The following is a 22,065-nucleotide window of genomic DNA, read 5'->3' on the forward strand; positions in this document are numbered from 1 at the left end:
ATGGGGCTTCGGTATTGAAAGTTTAGCATGGTTTAAACAGTATAAAAATTTTTTTATTTTACTAGTTTGAAACTTCAGAATAATTCTTATTCTTCTTTTCCCTTATTCCCTATGTCCCAGTAAGGTATTAAGTCCTTTTTACTCTACATCCATTTATCCCATCAGTCCCCTTTATTCAATAAATATTGCCTCCACCCATTTCCAGGACCATCTCTTTGATTCACTATTATGATAGTCTCCTAATTGGTCTACTTTACTGTACTTTTCCCCCTATCCAATCTCTTCTTCATAGAAATGCCAAAGTGATCTTCCTGAGGCACAGGTTTTACCAGGCCCCTTCCCTGCTCAGCCAGCTTTAGTGGCTCTCTCTAGACATTATGATAAAATTTAAAGCCTAGTGTTTGTACTGTCCATACTCTGGCTCCATTTCTCAGTGTAGTCTTTGTGCCATACAGATTGAATTATTTTCCAAAGTTGATATGCCAATTTCCTCCCACTTTATATTTCAGAAGCCATCCCTCCTACTGGAAATGTACTATCCCTCTTCATGTTTCAGAATCCTATCTCCATTTGAGACTTACAAAGTTCAGATAGTACCTTCTCTGGCACTTTAGTCATCTTCTTTGCCCGCTTCCCTTCCTCCTTATTATAATTATGTTCATACATGTCATTCCCACCATATAGAATGTCCCATGAGAATTCTTTGTTTGAATTTCCAATATTGAGCTCACAGTGCCTTGTATTTAGTAGACACATAATAAATTTTGGTGAATTATAATGACATAACATGAACATAACTATAGTATGGAAATTTTAAATAATTAATGGTGTGCACTTCCGTAATTAAAAATGGAAAAGGAATTTAAAATACTTTTTTCTTGCAAAATAATTTCCTTTATCTCTATTTAGACCATACATAGATTAGTTTAGAGTTAGGGCTAAAGATAAGAAGTATTGAAGGCAACCACATTTTAAGACTGATTGCCTTAACCCACAGATAATGCGCATCTTTGAACATTTGGGGATGTGACTAACCTGCAAGCTGCCAAATTTAATGCTGGCATAAAATCAAGAAAATTCTTCTATTTTTTTTTCTTTTTAGGGTTGGCTTAGTTGAATCTAAAATTCGTGTACTTGTCGGAAATTTGGAGCGGAATGAATTTATTACTCTTGCCCATGTTAATCCGCAGTCATTCCCAGGGAACAAGGAACATTATAAAGAGTAAGTTTAATATCTTTACTTGAATTAGTGCTACTTGATATTTTAGTGTTTAAGGGATGTTTAATCATCACTTATAGTGGTGGAATTTATAAATTTTTATGCTTAGGCTAGCAGAGGATCTTTTAAATCTAAAAATTTGAAAATCTTTTTTTAAGTATTTAGTTTTTATTGTTAAATTTAGGGGACTATCCTAATATTACTATTATTTTTTATTTTTACAAGGAGTGACTATGTATCTATGTGGTTTCTTGGAATAATTTTCCGGCGAGTTGAAAATGCAGAAAGTGTTAACATAGATTTAACATATGATATTCAATCATTTACTGATACAGGTAAGACTAAATTTTTGTTTGTTTTAATTTGGAACCAATTTCATGAATAAAAGGCTAGATGTGAGTCTATCAGATGTATACTATAAGCCTTTTTGGCCATTCAGTATTCATCAGCAGCTAAATATTATTACTGAAAAAAATTATTACTCTAATAGCAATCATGTAAAGTGTTAAGTGATTTCTAAATGTTTCTCTTTTTTCCTATAGTGACACTTCATTTTTTGAACTCTTGCCAGAGCTGTTTGTTTGAATTCATTCTATAACTGTATATCTATCAATAATAACCTCATGAAAATTCAGGAGGTATACCATCAATGATGCCTAGTAGGAAAATAATTGATCTTAGTACCACAACTGTATATAACTTGTTTTTAGTAACAGAAATACGGTGAATTTTTTTAGTTATTTCTGAAATGTAAAGAAGATTGAGGAATAGAGTTTGAATTTCTAGGTGTTTTTATAAGTAAGATTAAAAGAAGGTCTTGAAAGCCAAGGAGAGAAATTTTATGCGTTGTAGAGTTTTGAATGTTCTGGATCATAGAGGAGGGGGAAGAGTAATATGAGGTAGACATAGGCAAGAGCAAGAAGGTCTAAAACACATCCTTGAAGAGCCTGCGCTTCCTGCCAGATAGCTACTGAAGCATGACAAGAAGGTATGGGAGGCTAGACTTGGGAAGTTTGAGGTTCAAATACTACCTCAGATATGTGTTGATGGTCAAGTTGCCTAGCCTCTCTCTGAGCCTCAGTTTTTCTTATCTGGAGAATGGAAATCATAATAGCCCCTACCTTACAGAATCAAAGGAGACAGGTAAAACATTGTGTAAGTACTATGTAAATGTAAGGTGCTGTTGCAAAACACAAAGATTCCAAATTTTTCCAATAGAAACCTTGATGACGTCTGTGAGAATACTTACTGGTTTTTAACTAGTTAACAATAAACCAGTTAACAGATGGAATTCATGTGAATTGTGAGGCATATATTAAAGTCAGAAACTTTTATCAGTTTCAGCTCCAGGATTACATATGTCATTGATGTAATTTCATCAGTCTCATGAAAGAGCCAAGTACTCTCAGTCTTTGCCTAGAACTTAATCATGTAGCCATAAATTTCAGGTGATTAAGCTTCTTTTTTGAGAGTTAATTTAGAACTTTTTTTTTTTTTTTTGCCTAGAATGTGAGCGAAAAATCTCAAAGTCAGACATGGCATATTTGGCCTGCAAGCCATAAATATTTTAGTTTCTAAAAAGTTGGCTATAGAAGATAAATAATATTATAGCCTTTTCCCCACCAGAAAAAATATTTTTAACCTTATTTTCCCTTGATCCCTAGGATATTTAATCAGTAAGGCATAAGGGGACAGATGCATGCCACTTGTGAGCTCAATTGTATCCACATCTAATGCATAGATCACAAAGAACAGATTCAGGAAGAATTGAGAGTTGGCTATTATAATGAGCTTCCCCAGGTCAGCTCATATAAAAAGATAAATATAGGGCAGTGGATATTGGAATCCAGATGCAGGACTTGTGCAGCACTTTCAGATTTAGTAAATGCTCTACATTTGACTTCATTTCACATTGATTAATAAAAACTTTGTTGATTTAATCTTGACTGGTATGGTCCTTTTAAAAAAATTTTATTAATACTTTTTATTTTGTATATCTTTTCCCAAAAATCCTACCTTGAATCCTTTCATAAAAGAGAAAAATAATAAAAGTGTAACAAACCTGCCTATCAATTCCCAGTGGCATCACTAGTGACAGATTGCATCAATAATTCCCTGCCAGTAGAGAAATCCTCTGGACCCAATATTAAGATATTTCTAATTTGCATTCTGGTGTCTTTTAACGTTTTCCTTTACATTATCTTAGTCAGGTATGTTTCTTTTTCTCCTTCGTGTCAGTTAATACAATTCTTCCCACATTCCTCTGTCTCATTCTATTTTTCTTATGACACAGTCACATTTCACCACATCATCCTTCTTTCAGCCATTCCCATATAATAGGTGCCCCATCTAAAGAGTAGTGATGTGAACGTGTTAAGAATTTATGAGATTTCCTGTCATTAACTTAAATAAGTAGTGGCATGAGTTAATTGATTTCTCCCAAGATTTGAACCAATTCAAGCTCTGCCAACAATATACTATTATGCCTAATTTCTCACAATCTCTGTAACATTGTTTATTTTCATCTTTTATCTTCTATGCCAAAATTGATTTATGTGACGCTAAACTTCATTTGTTTTAATTCGCCTTTTCATTCTACCTGATTAGATATTGGGGTATGGTTTAGTACTATTTTTGTCATTTTTATGTAGGTCTTTAGATTGAACAGAAATATAATCAGATGTTTCAAAAGATACTGCTGGTCTGGTCATCTTTGAATCAGTTGTGTTCTAATAGCAACATGATAATGAACGTGTTCTAAGATATTAGTTTCATGTGTGACTATACATAAAACTGGCTTATTAAGAAAAGCCAGAGCTGTTGCAGTTTAAAAGTTAGATTTTCACAAAAAAAAAATGCTCTTTTATAGTATATAGGCAAGCAAACAACATAAACATGCTAAAAGAAGGAATGAAGATTGAAGCAACTCATGTAAAGAAAAAGCAACTTCATCATTATCTTCCTGCAGAAATTTTGCAAAAAAAAAAGAAGGTAAGTGTTTAACTTAGTTTTTAATTGATTTAGTTAATTACTAATTTTTTACTCTAATAAGAAGAGATATGATTTAAATGGATCAAAATCCTAGACAAAAAAGATAATTGCAAGCTATCTGGGTTTGCATTTTGGAATAGATCAGTATAGATAGCTTTGCCTTCCTGTATTAAGTTATACATTCCATGACTAATCACAGAATTTATATTTATGTGAATAAAGCCATTCCCAATTTGCCTTTGTTCATCCACAAAAGGATGACCTGCTTAATTAAGTCGATCAGGTTTTTTCTTTCATCAGTTGTTGGCTTTTGTTTGTGTTTAATTTTTAATTTTGTGAGTTTTTTCTTTCTCAGCAAAGCCTTCAAGATATCAATCGAAGTGCTAGTGGACTTCAGTCAAAGAGATCTTCCCTGGATGGAAATTGCTTGGATAGTTCCAGAGACACTGATAATGGAACACCTTTTAATTCCCCTGTGTTATTAAACAAGCATCCCAAGCCTGAGAGTCCTCCTGTGGTAGAAATGGAAAGGTCTGTGTTGTTGATTTAATCTTTCATCAAATAGTTTTTTTAGAATACATTTTGAACTAAAATATGAATCTTTTTTTAAACATGTTCCTAAGTGCCATTTAAAAAAAAAAAAGAAGTTAGCAATGCTAAGTGGTGTCATTAGCATAAGCATAATGGTATTTTCCAAACATAGACTATAGCTCTTCACATTTTTGAAATGACAAGTAAGAAATGCTCAGCCAGAAAACAAATTTTAAGGGTTCTTGAATATAGTCTTTTAGTGAAAATGTTTAATTACTCATTTGATAATGAAACCATATAAAGGGAGTATTATGACAAGTCAACAAATAGGAATGACTAAATTTCCTTTTTGCATTTGAGGTTTTAAAAAATCTCATTGACTCCCCATCTTCTACAAGCCCTAATCTTCTACAAGTTTAATGTGAAATTTTTTTTTTGTGCTAAGTGTTGATTTATTTTAAATGATTAGAAAATTTAGATTTTCTTTTCTTTTCAACAGCAGCTGTGCTGAACCTGATGAAACAGCACCTGCCAGCATTGCAGAAAAGCCTTTGGATGTTGTTCCTTCACCTCCAATTCAAGGATTGTCTATCCCAGTTATTGGTTCAAGTATGTATCAAAACTTTTTGCTATTAATGATTCCACTGTGTTTATTATAATCTAAAAGAATTCCTCTTTTGCAGAAATTGATTCAACAATGAAAGCCATATCACCTCCAACTATCTGTACTATTCCTACTGTAGTAGGAAGAAATGTCATTCCTCGTATAATATCTCATAATCTAGTCCAAGGGCAGCAGCACCAAAATGGAATGTTAAGTGTAACATCTAAAAGTGCTATATCCAAGAGATCTCATTCACCTTCTTTAGATGGATCTCCTAAAAGGTTGAAAGACATAGAAAAGGTATGGGCATTGTTTTAATTATTTCTGTTAAAAATTACTTTAGACATTCTCAGTCCTCTTGAATAAACAGAGTATCTAAATGTTATTTTATTTTACTTTTTTCTCTTCTGTGTGTTTAGTTTCTTTTTATGAGCATTTATTAATTCTCCTTCCCGCTACACCCCTCATCCACATTGGACTTAGAAGAAAGAAGAAAATCTTTGATAATTATATATTTTCAAACAAAAGCAAATGCCTACATTGGCCATGTCCAAAAATGTATATCTCATTCTGCATTTTAAGTCTATTCACCTCTCTGGCAAGAGGTGGGCAGCATGTTTCATCTTCATCATTTGAACTATGATTTATCATTACACTAATCAGTTTTGAAGTCTTTTCAGAGTTGTTTCTTTATAATATTGTACAAGTTGTTCTAATTTTGTTTACTTTGCATCATTTTTATATTTGCTCTCCTAATTTTCTATAAAATTATCTGTTTCATAATTTCTTATAGTAATTCATTACATTCATATGATTTGTTTAGCCATTCACCAGTGCGTTGGGTACCCACTTAATTTCTAATTTGAGGCTACTATGAAAAGAACTACTATATTTTTGTGTATGTGTTTGGTTCATTTTCTTCTTTGATCTAATGATGTTATAGTTGAATCAAAACTGTTTTGGGCCTGTAATTCCATTGCCTCCCACTGTGGTAGGATGAATATACAGCTCTTACTATTAGAGCATTTTAATGATTATTGCTTTATAGTATAGTTTGAGATCTAATGCTGACAGATGACTTCCCACTTTTGTTTTTATTATTATTATTGTTATTTCCCTTGAGATCTTGACTTTTGGTTCTTCCATGTGAATTTAATTATTCTAGCCCTACAAAGTTAAGTAAATTAATTTAGGCATGGTATTTTTTAGGTACAATATCATTTTATTATATTGGCTTAATTTACCCATCACATTAATTTTTTTTTAATAGGAAATGCTTTTAATTATTATATTGTTCTTATTCAAATTTCCATTTATCTGATTTCTTAAAAGCAAATTGAATATTTTCAGCACTTCAGAATTAAAACATTGTAGTACCTAGACTGGGAAGATAAAAAATTTAAAAGAGGCACACTTTCTACCCTTATGGAAGTCATATTCTCAATATGAATATTTCTTTCCTCACCACAGATTAAAATCCCTTAATGCAATTGCTTTGGTAATTGTTGTTCTCAAAAAAGTCATTACCTCTTTGCCAATACTTTATTTAAAACCCACTGAATTTAGCTCTGCTAGTTCTGAATGAAGGATACTTTAGCCTATTATTGAGCAGACCTGACACAGCTTGACTCTTCTGCAAATCTACTTCTTTTCTGCCTCCCTTACCCCACCCACCATACCTCACCCTATTGTATATACAATTAAATATTCTACAATAGGATTCTGTGGAGGAATTTCAGCCTTATTGTTTGGGGGAATAAAGTGGATGTCAACAAACTATAATCGACTTTATAAAATTGAACCTTATTTAAAAATGTAAAAGTGATTCTTAGTTCCTGGACTGTACAAAAAACAGGCCGTGCAAGCTGTAGTTTGTCATCAGTTTGTGATTTAGATGAATAATGAAAGAAACTAGGGAAAAACAGAAAACCTGGACATGTTTTAAACTATGCAAGAATCATATCAATAGCTTGTATCTTAAACATCCATATATTAGTGACAGGTCTTAGACACCAACTGATCATGGGATTGTGAATTTTGGATTAAACACCCATTATAATTATCTGCTTAGATAATGGTGTGGTCTCCTTTATGTCCAGTAGGTGGTGGTAAATTCATGAGTTATTTTTTGAACGAATTTCGTAGCAGACTTCTGACTAAATCAGGATGATCTTTCACATTGTGGAAATTGAGAAAAACATATAAAGAAAGATATGTTAAATTCTACTCATCCTTCCCCGACTTTACTCCACTTTTTAATGTATTGGCTGTTGCACTATATTTATTTTTTATTCTCTAAATTATAAAGATTGTGACTATAAATGTAAATTAAAACCAAGTGATTTTAATATTTATTTGATCCTTATTTTTATAGTTTATTGGACTTGATTCAGCTTTCAGAGAATCTTGTACTCCTAAAGATGGAAAGAGAAAACCAATAGTAAGTATATTATGTTCATTCTAAGTACTTGGAAAGATTTACATCATAATGTTCATAATATATGAGAGAGAATACTTTCTGAGAATCAAGGCAGTTAAGTCTATCTTGTTTTGTCACATTAACATGTGTGTTAATTTTAAGTACAATTGTTTTTCTTAATAGAACTGAGTCATTTATCATAAGTTTTTTCATAGTAAATGAAAAAGTCTCACTTGCTTGCTTTTGACCTTTCAGGATAATCTTGGAGGAGAATCTATGCCTATTCCAACTATTGACACATCCAGACTACAGGTAAAAGTCTTTCAGTTATTTAAATAACATATACTTGAAATAAATAGATAAAACCAAACAAATATTAAACTTCATGTTATTAACTTTGTAAATACTCTAGGGAGTTCAGAAAAGAAACTATTATGAGCTAGGGAAATTAAGCTTCATGGATGACTTACTGTCTTAATTTTTTCTTCTTTTTTTGTCTTAGTTTTTGAGAAACATGGGGTTTAAACACAGAAATCTGTTGTGGCAAATTAGATCATTGTCCTTTGTTATAGTCTTTATTATCAAATTATAATTGGTACTTTTACAGTATATTATTTACATGTGCTGCTATTAGGAGAACAAATGGTATGCATAGTATATCTTTTTCCATATAAACCTTGAATCTCTAATATTGAGCAAATAGTTACATTCTAGGAAAATATGTTATTTAATTAAATAGTAGCTTTGTCTCTGCCAAGAGAACCCCAAATGGGGTCATGTACAGTCAGTCACAGTTGAAATCAACAGTAATAGCACCACATTATAGCGAATAGACCCTTAATAGAAGTAGAAATTTTAAGTAGATGAAAGAACGTAATATAGAGATAGAGAAGGCTTTCTGAGTTTCTTGAACATCTTGTATTCCTGACGAATATGTGTTCCACAGCACTGTGGAGAATTAAAATAGAGTATATTTCACTCTCAGTAAGAAGTTAATGCAGTATCCATCATGCAGTTGTATTTCATTCCATAGTATTTGCCAAATCCTATACGATGGGATCACTGTTTCTGTAATCTTAGTGTGATTATAAGATATGCCTCCTTCCAACAATCCAAGTTTAAAATTAATTTATTTCTCTGTATCTCTGTATTAGTAGCAAATATCAAATTTCACTTCACTGGTAGAATTTTTGTCCTTTTCAAGGCAGTTAGTAATTTTATTCTTGGGTGACCTATGTCCCTCCCAACTTTCCTGTACCATATGTGTGATAGCAATGTCAGGCTTAAGGAAGAACTACATTCTCCCTGCCTTCATCAGGAAAATTACTTTCTCCTCTTTATGTAAGCAGAGTAAAGGAAAGAGGTATAAGTAATAAGAATTTCTCTCTTTGTTGAAACTCTCTTTTTTCCCTGCTTCCCTATCAACTTTTCCCTCTCTTTTCCCCCACTTCCTAGGAATGTGGAACTCCTCAATTACATGAGCTAAAACACTAGAGTGAGAAGTTATTTATGAATATTTGAAGACACTTAATACACCAAGGGCATTTATTTGTATTAAATTAAGAACTAAAAGATATGTGGCAGGGTAGGGAACTAGAGTTGCCATTTACTTGGTATCTAAATTAGTGCTCAGTACTTTAAAATCTGTTCATTTTTCCTGATTCTTTTTTTTTCCTTATAGAGACTTCCCAGTAAAGAACTACCAGATTCATCATCTCCTGTTCCAACAAATAACATCCGTGTCATTAAAAATTCCATCCGACTAACCCTTAACCGGTAAAAGGCAATGTGCCTCATCACATAAAAGAAAATATGCAATGGTTTAGTGGCTCACAAGCAGCTACTCTCTTTTTTTATTGCAGTTGCTGTCCCACATAAAATACAGTGAGAGTTAACAGTCATCAGCCTGGAAACCCTGATCTGGTTTTGAATTTTTATGTCTTCACTTTGACCTGCAGATGGTTCCTGTTACTGCGTGTAACTTTTCCAGAATCACCTGCTGTCAGACTGTCTACTATATTATGGCTTTAAGTTTAGGGGTTTTATTGCCTTAACTTTAGATGCTTGCTTCCTCTGTTATGGGGACCCATCCTCACTCTTGTGGACTACCATAGAACAGTCCTGATTTTTCCCCCTCCTTCAGTCTTGTGTTATAATCATTGTCTGAAACTGAAAAGTTAAAAACAAAAAAAAATTGTCCTATAATTGTAATCTACTAAATGTCAACATATTTACTTTAGTCAGTGAAGCCCTGTTGTGAAATGTCAGATACATGAATTTGAGGTATCATTTCTGCTTTTCCAATTTATGTAGATATACTTGTCTGTTCATCTATTGTTGATTTAAATTATTTTTCCCACAGGTTGGCACATAGAATATTTAAACTAAATTTTTGTGTGCATTTCTGTCAAAATGGTGCTTGGTTACTAGAGAGTATTAGTCTAGTGATTAACGGCAAGCATGAAGCACCATGTATTCTTTCTAACTTGCCTCCCATGGAGGTCTGTGAAATGCATCTTTACTAAAAATCAAAACATAACCAGGATACTGAAAGTCAGTGTATGAATGGTAGAATTATTATATACCATATCCCATGTCATCCTTGGTAGTTATCTCATGTTTTTGCAAGCTTTTGTAGAACCACAAAACTCATTCCAGTACCAATGAAAATTAGTACCATAATATAAGAGATTACATCTTCATGGTGTGGAATTAACTGGGCATGACAACTCTACACCATCATTTTACACCACAACCTTAAAAAGTTTTTTTTTTTTTTTTTCCTCACCCTTCCCCCCCACTGACAGGCATGCAGAAACAAGCAGTAGGTTTTACTGAAATCTAAAAGGCATTTTTGAATGACCATTACAACTGACCATTAATTGGCTCAGGGCCTTTGTAATCTTCATTTAACAAATACATATGTTGTCTTTTTTTTTTTTACACTGCTTTTTTCAGTGCATTTCTTAGTAATTTTTTAAGTTTCATGAAAGCATGCAGTTTATTAAAAAAAAAAAACCATAACCATGTAATTCCTCTTGTAATATGTTTGATTCAATGTTTTGTAAATGAAGTCGTATGTATTTTCAGAGTATTTTTGTATGTACTGTAAGATACCATCTTTTCAAAGAGAAAACTTTAAAACCTTTACTGTCTCGCTTTAATTTTTTACATGGATTATGCTAAAAAAAAAAAAAAAAGAACTTTTAGGAATGGAAGAAGCACGTTTAAAAGTAGTGCACATTACATCATCTACATTGTTTATATATTTCTCTATATGTATATCTATATACATATATAGATATTTAGGTATGTGTATCTATATATTTATATGCATATATATATTATCATCTTCAACTGTCTTCTTACTTAACATTTCTTGAGGATAGTAGACAAAAAGCAAACTGGCACTTTCACTTTTCCAAATTTCTATTCAAATGGGAAAAGATTTCTTTGGTTGGCATGTATATTTTATTGAACAAAAATTGTGGGTATATGTGTAGCAGATTAGGTAACAGTAACTAATAATCTTTTTGCAAACTTTGGCCCTTAAGTTGAAAGACTTTGACAGTTCAGTTCAGTATTCAGCTATATTCCAAACCTGTTAACATTTTTTTGTTTTTTAATGAATTTTTCTCCCCTCATATTCATGATCTGGAAAAAATGGAAATTTATAGTGTCTGATTTTTGAAAAGGGAAATATAAAAGCTTTTTAAGAGAAAAGACAAAAGAAGGAAGAAAAATGATTATTAATCCTTAATTATTTTAAATACTAACAACTCAATTAGTATTTTCCTTAGTAACTTAACGGTGAACTTGCATCTTTGCCTTTATCTTACAACACTTAACAGACACCACATTCCTTGCTAGTGTCTATTTCCCAAATAACTTATTTGAATAAGATTGGATGGATGATTACTGTCTGTTTTAATATTTGGCAGAGTTATCCAATTCCTTAACTTTTAAAGACTACTAATGGATTTGATGAATTATTTCTGATGTAGAGCACTGTATTTTAATTCTTTGTTAACACTCAGTCGTTCCCAACCCATTCAAATATGGAATTTTTCCTTTATGTACTAAGAAAGTTTTTGTCCTACTTCATTTCCACTAAGCTTGAAATCAGTCCCTATTTCTCTCCTTTTGTGTGGATAACCAATCAGCATTTGTCAAAGAGAATATGAATAAGCATCACTGGATTCATATAGCATCTAGAGTTCACTTCAGATTTCAGCTTTAAATACAGTATTCTTAAACTCTTATGGTAATCTTGTGGTAAGCCTAATATTTTGTTCCATAAGATTAAAGGGTAAGCCACATCAGATGCACTCCAAAACTGAGTTTAGGCAAAAGCTAAATATTTTCTACCCTAAACAAGAGGTAGAACTTTTAAGATTGATTGTATTTCTTGTGTTTATGTGGAGGAAAGGGAAGAATGTAGGACTTAAATATCTGTGCAGAGATACTAAGCTTTAATTTGAGTTACATAAGACAATTGCACAGAGATAAATTCAGTCAGAAAACATTCTTCAATTGAGAACTTTATTTTTACAAAGGCATTAAATTCTGCTTGGTTTCTAGTGACTAGCTACTGGGAGAATAATGCTTAAACTATCAACTAAAATTTTAAAACTACAAGAATTCCCCAATTAACAAGATATATATGTGTGTGTGTGTGTATACATATACATAAACACACACACACATACATATCACACACATATCTTGTAATTCTCTTTACAGTGGGGCTGATCAAGGGAGAAGGGATTAAGTGTTATTGGTGCTTGCTTCCTACAAAGAGATTAACTTTATTTTAAATCAAAAGAACTTATAGCAATGGCATTAATGCATTGCTTGCTAAACTGATACATAAATTTACAATATGGACTGAATTTGTTTTCCACTGTTTTAAAGGAGCAAGTGTTTTAAAAATAGTCATAAAACATGGAGTATTTTACATTTGATCAGTTTGTGATCTATACATATATTCCCGCTCATTTGAATGGAGTGTGTCTGGGATAAGTAGTAATATTATGTAGTATGACTTAACAAGAGAGACAGGGGAGAGATAGATGAACTAATAAACTTTACTCCTTTTTCTTATTTCAGAAAAAGAAAGAATTCTTAAACAGTCTTGGGCTAAACTTTGCTTTTAGCAAGGTACATTAAATTACAAATAGGTACATCTCATTACAAATAGATAACATGAGAACCAAGTTCTTAGACTAACACTTGGAAGTTTTCAAGCCAGTTGAAGTAGGACATTGAAGAGGTTAGAATTAAATTCTAACATTTGGGCCAGAAACAAAGAAACTTGTTTAGAAACGTGTTAATATTCTTTTATTAGTTTGCCTTATATAAGTGGCATTAATGTCTATGTCATCTAATTGAATGATAAGCCTTTACTATAAAGAAGATTAAATTCAGAATGGTTCCAGATAATAGAGAAGCACTTACTGGACCTTTCTAAATAGTATTTACTTAAGCTCTAAGGTTGCTGGTAGTGGTTGTAGTTAAGGGATAGTCATTGATAGAAAAATGAAAGTTCAGTCTACATTTGTCTTCAGGGTAAATCTAAACCCTTAACTTCCTCTTTGCATTTTCCTTTTAAAGCCTGTGTTAAATATAAGATCCTACCCAGTATTCACATTAAAAAAAAAAAAAAAAAAAACTATTTTTCTGATCTTTTTAAGGCAGTATTATTTCCCAGAATTGTCAGGGTTGCAGCAAAAGACAGCCTTGTTGTTTTGTAAAGCACTTTAAATATCTTTGAGAAAAATGGTGCTGTGAACGTTATTATCATGTGAATTAGTACAGCTGCTTTTCTTTTCTAGATGGATGTTGGTGTAATTCTCAGCTTTTCTGCCTTTGGGATTGTCTTATTTCTTGGTTGTACACATGGACCTAATTATGTGTCGAATAAACTAATCAAATAAACTTGCTTCAGCAGCTCCGTTAATGGTTTAGATTTATTGAAAGATGAAGTATGAACCAAAGTGTTACCAGAAATATCATTACTACTTTCTGAATACAAATGTGCTCATTCGTATTATAGGAAATGTGACCAGAGTGAATTATTTCCTACTATTTTATAGGCAGCACTATAAAGTAGAAAGTTAAGATCTGGAGTCCAAGAACTTAGGTTTGAATTCTGGCTCTGATGCTGGATAATCTTGGCCAAGTCACTTTTTTGGACTTCAGTTTTTTTATTGTAAATAAAGTAGTTAAATCATTTGAGCTTGGAGGTCCTTTCCAGCTCTAAGGCTATGATCCTATGACCTTGTTTACACATTTAAGTACCTTTTTTTTTTTTTTTTTTTTTTTTTTTTTTAAGGAGAAAAGGAATCAGATAACCTAGTAGGCAAACTTTAGAAAAGTTCATTAAAAGTCTCTTCTGCTTTGCTGCTCCTTAACCCTTTGTTGTTCTTGATTAAAAAAGGCTAACCTCCGTGAGAAAGGTGTACCTCTGACATGCAAGGTCAATGAGCAGGTCAACATCTCCATATTCCCAGTTAAACTCTTGAGGTAGCAGATTTCAAAAATTCCCTATAGAACACAGGTTCTTAACAAAAGCAAAATGGCTCCAGTAGTTCTTTCTGTTTGGAAGAAACAAAATGTAAATAAAGTCAAGGATAATATTTGGGAGAAAGCTACTTAACACTTTTGAAGAAAAGGGGTCAGAAAATGCCTTCCCTACAAGATGGCACTCGAGCTGAGGTTCACGTGAAGCTGAGGAGAGCCTGGAGAGATAGCTGCCTGCAGCTGGGAATTCCCTACCCCAGTGACATCATAAATTGGGATAAAAGCCAGACCTGTTATTTCCCTGCTGTGTGGAAACTCCCTCCACCAATGTGGATTGGCACCCTTTCTCCCTCCAGTAAGAGACAGATGTCTACAGTACTGAAAAATTAGGTGACTTTTTCAAGATTACACATTCAAGTATAATATATGTCAGAGAGGAGAATTGAACATGTTTTCCCAGCTTTGAGGAAAGCCCTTTGTCTACCATGCTGCTGCTTAAAGACAATAATTCAAAATTGACTAGCTATAGAAATTAATGTATTTTAGAATGGAAATTTAGTTCAATCTATTTTATAAATTGAAAAGCTAAGCTGCAGGAGCACTGCAATTTACCCAGTGTTGTAGCCAGTTCATAAGAAAAAACAACCGTAAAAGGCTCAATGATAACACTTTAAAAAATGAACCTTCTCCCCTTCCTCCAGTCCCGACTAACCCTAGTTTCTTCCGACCATTCTCCGCAGACAAAAGAAAAGTAATTTAAAATGTTTTAATAATGAAGCATGACAGAAGAGCTTGGGTAGGAGCTATAGGCTCATCATGTATTTTCACCAAGACGAGAGAAGGCTTTTTTTGTGTGTTTTTTAAAACAATAGCTTTTTATTTTTTAAATACATGCAAAAATAGTTTTCACCATTTACCCTTGCAAAACCTTGTGTTCCAAATTTTTTCTCCCTCCCCTAGATAGTAATCCAGCATGTTAAACGTGTGCAATTCTTCTTTACATATTTCCACAATTATTCTGCACAAGAAAAATCAGATCAGAAAGGAACAAAAGTATAAACAAGCAAACAACAAAAAAGGTGAAAATGCTATGTTGTGATCCATATTCAATCCTCATAGTCCTCTATAAGATGAGAGAAATTGCTGGCATAGGATTATCCCCTTTATGTTCAGCTGTGGTAGTACTCCCCTTTCATTGGATGTCCTGAAACATTGCTCTTCTGGCAAAAATTGGAGTGGGATCAAGATGAACAGACATTTTTGCCCCATATAAATAACCAGGCCCCAGCCAGCTGGGTATTTACTTACAGAGACATAGATAGCACCTGATGAAAAGTCAACTATTTGTTTAGTATGGTCTTTTTTTTTTTAAGCGCTCTAGCATTGATTGAGCCATTTAAAAAAAAAAACTTTATTAATAGCTTTTTTCAAAATACTTGCAAAGAAAGTTAACATTTATCAGTGCAAAATCTTGTATTCCAAATTTTTCTCTTTCCTTCACTCCCCTGCCCTAGAAAACAAGTAATCCAATATATATTAAATGTGCAATTCTTTTATAAAATTTCCACATTTTTCATGCTGCACAAGAAAAATCAGATCAAAAAGAAAATGAGAAAGAAAAAAAAGCAACCAACAAAAGGGGAAAATACTATGCTGTGATCCACTCAACCTCCATCATTCTCTTTCTGGACTCTCCACAAGTCCATTGGAATTGCCTTGAATCGCCTCCTTGTTGAAAAGAACCACAGTCCATCAGAATTGATCATCTCATAATCTTGTTGCTGTGTACAATATTACATAGCTCACTTCACTTAACATCAGTTCATGTAAGTCCTGATTTCTAAAGTCATCCTATTGATCGTTTCTCAATGATCCATAACATTCCATATACCATGACGTATTCAGCCAATCTCTGATGGGCATCCACTCAGTTTCCAGTTCATTCCCACTACAAAAAGGGCTGCTACAAACCTTTTTGCGCATGAGTCCTTTTCCCTCCTTAAAGATCTCTTTGGGATACAAACCAGTAGAAACACTGCTGGATCAGAGGGTATGCACAGTTTGATAACTTTTTGAGCATAGTTCCAAATCGCTCTCCAGAATGGCTGGATGTATTCACAATTCCAACAACAATGTATCAGTGTCCCAGTTTTCCCACCTCCCTTCCAACATGCATCATTATCTTTTCCTCTCATCTTCACCGGATTGAGCCAATTCTGAGCTTTCTGGGCACAGGAAGTTAAGGGCATTTAATCTGCTCTGGGGAATGTGTCCTTCACTTAGCAGCTATTGCTGGAGATTGCAAGGAGGGAAGTCATTTTGTTTCCTTCAAAAATGGGACAATGCTGTAGATAGGGGACTAAGCAAGAGAAAAGAATGGTATTAGGGAAAAGAGGCTGCCTGCAAATGAGATCTCAGTAGGACTTTTGTATTTGTGGCCCACCTGAATCTAGAAGTATTAAGTGTTTTGCTCAAAGGGTAGAAGCCAGACTCTGGTTCCTTTCCATCATACAACTGTACCTCCATCTTTTCTGGTAATTGATTTCTTTTCTTTGACTGGCTCCTTAGTTTCCTCTAAGTAGTTCAAGCCAGCCACTAATTATAAATACTGTAAGCATTTGCTATGTCCAGCAAAGAGCAGTTTTAAGATGAACTCCCTCAAGACAAACAGCAGCACTAGAAAGAGCAAGGAGCCCAAAGGGCCAGAGAGCCATCCCGCCTTGTACATTAGTTTCCCTTACCATTCCAAACTGTCAATATCATTACCAAAAAACAATCAAAAGTATGCTTTGCAGATGTACCCAACTGGCGGCTGCTTCTGCAAGGTGGCTTGAGGATCATTAGCAAAAATCGAAATTTCCACCATAAAGGTTGCAATTCTTTAACTCAAAACATCACGACTCACAAGACCCCAGGAGCACACTAAATTAAATTTGGCCAATATTTGTTGATTAGTTGTATCTCAGGGCTGCTATAATAATGGACATTTATATATCTTTAAAACTTACAGGGGTTTGGTTTGTTTTTTATGTGTGTTCAAGGACGACTAGCATTTCTGGTGGGGGGGTTGATTACTTTTCAGGGGCTCTGCTCCTCTTGGCGCCTACCTCTCACCCATGGCTCCAAGAAGCCGCAGCATGCCGAGCAGCCGTCCTTCCATCCCCCAAACTTTCAGCAGATGGGCTAAATCAGGTTGAGGGTGACTGACAGGCTTCAAACCTGGTCCTGAGATGGGGGACTCCACTCTTGGCAGAATGGTGGATGAGAACAATTTATTTCAATGGCCATGAAGTTGAGCCAAAGCAGGTGCCTTGCGACAATTAGAACTTGGTCAGGCATTGAAAGCAAAGCCAGTCACTGCACTTCCCGGCCGGGGCCAGACCTCTTGACTTTTGTCTTGCCACTGGGTTTGTCTAACTCTGGTGACAACTTTGTGCCACACTTAAAATCCAAAGCCAGACATCACCCAGCATATCATTGGTCTTCCTTCCTAGGCTTATTTCATATTACTCAAAATGAATTTATGAACCTTCCAGTCCGGTCAGACTAGCATGCTAACTTCCTTGAACAGATTACATTTCTATGCCTTTTCACATGTAGGCTTCCAAGTCTGGATATATGCTCCTTTACTTCCGTTATAGAATTTCCTCTCCCCCTTTTAAAGCAGGCCTACAATTTCATTAGCATTATAATAGCTACCATTTATATGGCACTTAAAAGCTCTCAAGGCATTTTACCTTTCATTTGCTCCTCCCTAGATTGCAGTACATGGCATTTTCTACTCTAGACTTCACGAAAATTCAAGTAACTATCCTTATAAGCTAAATTCAAAACAATATTACAGTCCCAGAAATTGTTATCTTAAATAGCAAAACTTCACAAGCCATAACATAGGGCTTGAATATCTTTCTTGATGTTTCCCTAGTAGTTAACATTTCCCTAATCCTTTACTTACAAACTAAAACTATCCATATTCTGGGGCTTCTGACATACAGCAAATAACTGGTTATTGACTCAGCATAAAAAGTTGAAGCTACTTCTTTATGTGGTGGTTTAAACAACATATACACTTTCATAATAGCCAAGATTTTCAAATGAAAATATGCTATTATAGTAAAAAGTAGCAGTAGTGGCTGTTTTATAACTAAATATGCCTCATTACATATTTAATAGGTTTTAAATATCATTTTTTAAACAACCATAGCCTTTTAAAAGTCCAATTCATGGGTAACATGAAAAGTAAAAGCATCACTGCTTTACAGTATGTCAAATTTGACGATATAAACTTAGGAAAACTCTAACACCATAAACCAGATGACATCAATTACATTTCTAAATTACATACAAAAAATCATTGTTCTTAGTATTTTTGGTATTTTAAAACCACTTTAGAGTTATTAGATAGGAAATGATTATATTCAGTTAGAGAAATAATAATAGTGTCGTATTTAGCATATGCCAGTCATTTTGTTAAGACTTTTACAAACATATTTTGATCTTACAACTACTTACAACTACTCTTTACAAGTCGGGAAACTGAGGCAAACAGATTCAAGTAACTCACCTAAGATTGCACAACTAATACATTTCTGCCCCTGGACAGAGTTGGGAGGCTCACCAAGAGCAGAGGCTGTCTGGTATACCCATCTCACACTGGACACTGGCAGGGCGTTAGGGGATGCAGCAGAAGGCACTGCCTAGGGCTGAGATGATTAGTGTCAGTTCCTGGTGGCAGAGCAAAAAGAATGCTGGCTGTGGGGCCTGCCCCAGCCCACCCCAACAGTTACAGGAACTGCTAGGGCTGGGGTAACCTGCTACTGCTGGGGCAGGGTGGGCAGGACCCCTGCACTTAGGGGATGTCCCCAGGCTTGAGCTGCCAGGGGCACTGAGCCCATTGCCTGTGTGGGAACCCACTGTGCCTGCTGCCTCTCCTTTCTACCAGGAAGGGTAGAACATAATTCAAGTTCCCTACAATTCTGCGGCATCTGATCTGAGATGAAGGTGATTCACAAAGAGACATGGCCTGTAATGGTCTTGTTAACAATTCCCACAACTGAGACATACTCGTGACTCTTGGGGAAGGGAGTGGGCGAGGCCGAGGGGCTTACTAAATATCCCCCTCCTCTTGCCAGCCCTGCCTGGAGCTGCATCATCCTGAGTAATCAGGGTTGTGGGAGGGTCCCTCAGTACTTTCTAGGATGCTTTCCCTTTTTCAGCCTCTACCCTAGCTTTTATTCTAATTCTGTTCTCCAGTCAAGTTTCTTAAAATAAGAATAAACTCTGGGTTTTCATTTTTTGTTGATTAAATAAACCATATCTTTTTTGTTTGTTTGTTTTCCTGAGGCAATTGGGGTTAAATGACTTGCCCAGGATCACACAATTAGGAAGTGTTAAGTGTCTGAGATCACATTTGAACTCGTGTTCTCCTGACTTAGGACTGGTGCTCTATCCACTGTGCCATCTAACTGCCCCTGGGACCATATTTTCCTACAGTCTCAAGGGAGAACCCAATCTCAGATATTGTGAATCAAAAGTAATCAGCTTAATTTGTTTAGAGATGATTGGTGAAGATTGTTAACAAAATAGGATAAAAGCTGAAAAGGCAAGGAAGAGCTAACAAGATATTGCTATAAGGTGCAAACTGTTTACCTAATTTTTTTCCTCACTCTTCATTCCGGGATTTCTACTAACCCAGCTTTCCTTCATTGTTCTGGAACAATGAAGCTATCCATCTTACCAATTACTTTTAAAATTTTTTATAATATTTAATCCTTATTTTTCCTTAAATTCTAAAGAGTGGTACGCCAAAACTTAAGATATTTCAGAAGGAAATGAGTTCCTGGAATGACCCCAAAATCTCAGAAATTCTCTCCTACAATCTTAAAGTGATTAATGTCCAAACTAATGATTGATCTCCAAATCTGAGTCTGCTAAGACTTTTTTTTAGTGACTTCACAACTTTGATTATCTTACTTTATTTTTGTAATTACAACTTGACCAATGTTATGAAGACTGTAGAGAAAAAAAACACGTTTTTCTTTTCTTTTTCCTAAAACCTAATCTCCCAAGGAAAGCCTAAAAGTGGAGCTTTACTGCTTCAGCTATGAAAATTCATTAATCTCTCCTGGTGTTCTAACCTAATTTCTGCTACAGACCTTCGATGTTGTCCTAGCTGGCTGTATTTTAAATCTTTCAATTCACGACACAACACAAAACAGACATTCTGCATCTTACAAAGACACAGACAAAATGATAAAAACAACAAAGCACGCAAATCTAATTTTATCCAAATGACTTGAGGCACATAGATCCTAAGATATACAGGGAAAAAAACAAACCCAGAGACATACACACATGTAGAGGGCCAAATTACTCCTTATCCCCCAGGGGCAGATAGAGGCAGGTAAACGCTTCCTGGCCTGGGAGACTGGTGTCAAACAAAACAGGTAGAACAATTGGTTAGGGACGCAGGGAGAAAAAACAAACATAAACAGCACAAAGGCACCCAGCAAAAATTCATGGTCATGCTGGGAGCTGAGATGCGCATAGGATATCCTTACCAAAACCAGGTCAGAGGAGGGGCCCTGGAGGGCCCTGGAGTTTTCCTCACTCAGAAAAGCAAGTTCTATCAAGAGTTAGCCCAGGTTGCATGAATGTGATGAAACACAGTTGTTCTGTGGTAAATGACAAAGGAACCTGGGAAGACTTCAGTGAACTGATGTTGAGTGAAGTGAGCAGACCCAGGAGAACTTTGTACCCAGCTCCAAGATTAGGTGAATGTCAACTCTGATTTTCCATAATCAGGTGATTCAAGGTCAATTCCAATAGAGGGAAAGTACCATCAGGGTCCAGAGAAAGGACTGGGGATTGAATGTGGATTACAACATAGTATTTTTACCTTTTTTTAATTGTTTTTTTTTTTCTTGTGGTTTTTTTTTTCCCCTTTTGGTCTGATTTTTCTTGCCCAGCATGACAGATAGGGATATATATATGTAATTATAGCTTTTTATTTATAAGATATATGCATGGGTAATTTTTCAGCATTGACAGTTACAAAACCTTTTTTTTTTCCAATTTTTCCCCTCCTTCCCCCCCATCCCTTCCCCCAGATGGCAGGTTGGCCAATACATGTTAAAGTATATGTTAAATACAATATATGTATACATGCCCATACAGTTATTTTGCTGCACAAGAAGAATCAGACTTTGAAATAATATATAATTAACCTGTGAAGGAAATAAAAAATGCAGGCAGACAAAAATAGAAGGATTGGGAATTCTATGAAGTGGTTCACACTCATTTCCCAGAGTTCTTTCACTGGGTGTTGCTGGTTAATTCATTACTGCTCTATTGGAACTGATTCAGTTCATCTCATTGCTGAAGAGGGCCGGGTCCATCAGAATTGATCATCATATAGTTGTTGCTGAAGTATATAATGATCTTCTGGTCCTGCTCATTTCACTCAGCATCAGTTAATGTAAGTCTCTCCAGGCCTTTCTGAAATCATCCTGTTGGTCATTTCTTACAGAACAATAATATTCCATAATATTCATATACCACATTTTACCCAGCCATTCTCCAACTGATGAGCATCCTCTCAGTTTCCAGTTTCTGGCCTCTACAAACAGGGCTGCCACAAACATTCGTGCACATACAGGTCCCTTTCCCTTCTTTAAGCTCTCTTTGGGATATAAGCCCAGTAGAAACACTGCTGGATCAAAGGGTATGGACAGTTAGATAACTTTTTGAGCACAGTTCCAAATCACTCTTAGGGAGATA

General features: G+C 34.7%; 1 protein-coding gene across 3 annotated transcripts in view; it reads left to right on the plus strand.

The window, feature by feature from the left end:
* PAPOLG (poly(A) polymerase gamma) overlaps positions 1-13,701 on the plus strand; it is a 44,574-nt gene extending 30,873 nt beyond the window's left edge. The window contains exons 14-23 of one of the 3 annotated variants that reach the window (XM_051975331.1): positions 1,103-1,222; positions 1,445-1,554; positions 4,089-4,210; positions 4,566-4,741; positions 5,241-5,350; positions 5,425-5,645; positions 7,720-7,785; positions 8,020-8,076; positions 9,446-9,540; positions 9,627-13,701. In XM_051975331.1, coding sequence (XP_051831291.1) covers positions 1,103-1,222; positions 1,445-1,554; positions 4,089-4,210; positions 4,566-4,741; positions 5,241-5,350; positions 5,425-5,645; positions 7,720-7,785; positions 8,020-8,076; positions 9,446-9,540; positions 9,627-9,642 — 1,093 coding nt within the window. In that variant the 3' untranslated portion in view covers positions 9,643-13,701. Of the gene's footprint in view, positions 1-1,102; positions 1,223-1,444; positions 1,555-4,088; positions 4,211-4,565; positions 4,742-5,240; positions 5,351-5,424; positions 5,646-7,719; positions 7,786-8,019; positions 8,077-9,445 lie in introns of all 3 variants that reach the window. The other 2 variants (XM_051975332.1, XM_051975333.1) reach the window with 2 other exon arrangements.
* Positions 13,702-22,065: the final 8,364 nt, after the last annotated feature.

This window comes from Antechinus flavipes, chromosome 2 (assembly GCF_016432865.1).
Source record: "Antechinus flavipes isolate AdamAnt ecotype Samford, QLD, Australia chromosome 2, AdamAnt_v2, whole genome shotgun sequence".
Taxonomy (NCBI): domain Eukaryota; kingdom Metazoa; phylum Chordata; class Mammalia; order Dasyuromorphia; family Dasyuridae; genus Antechinus; species Antechinus flavipes.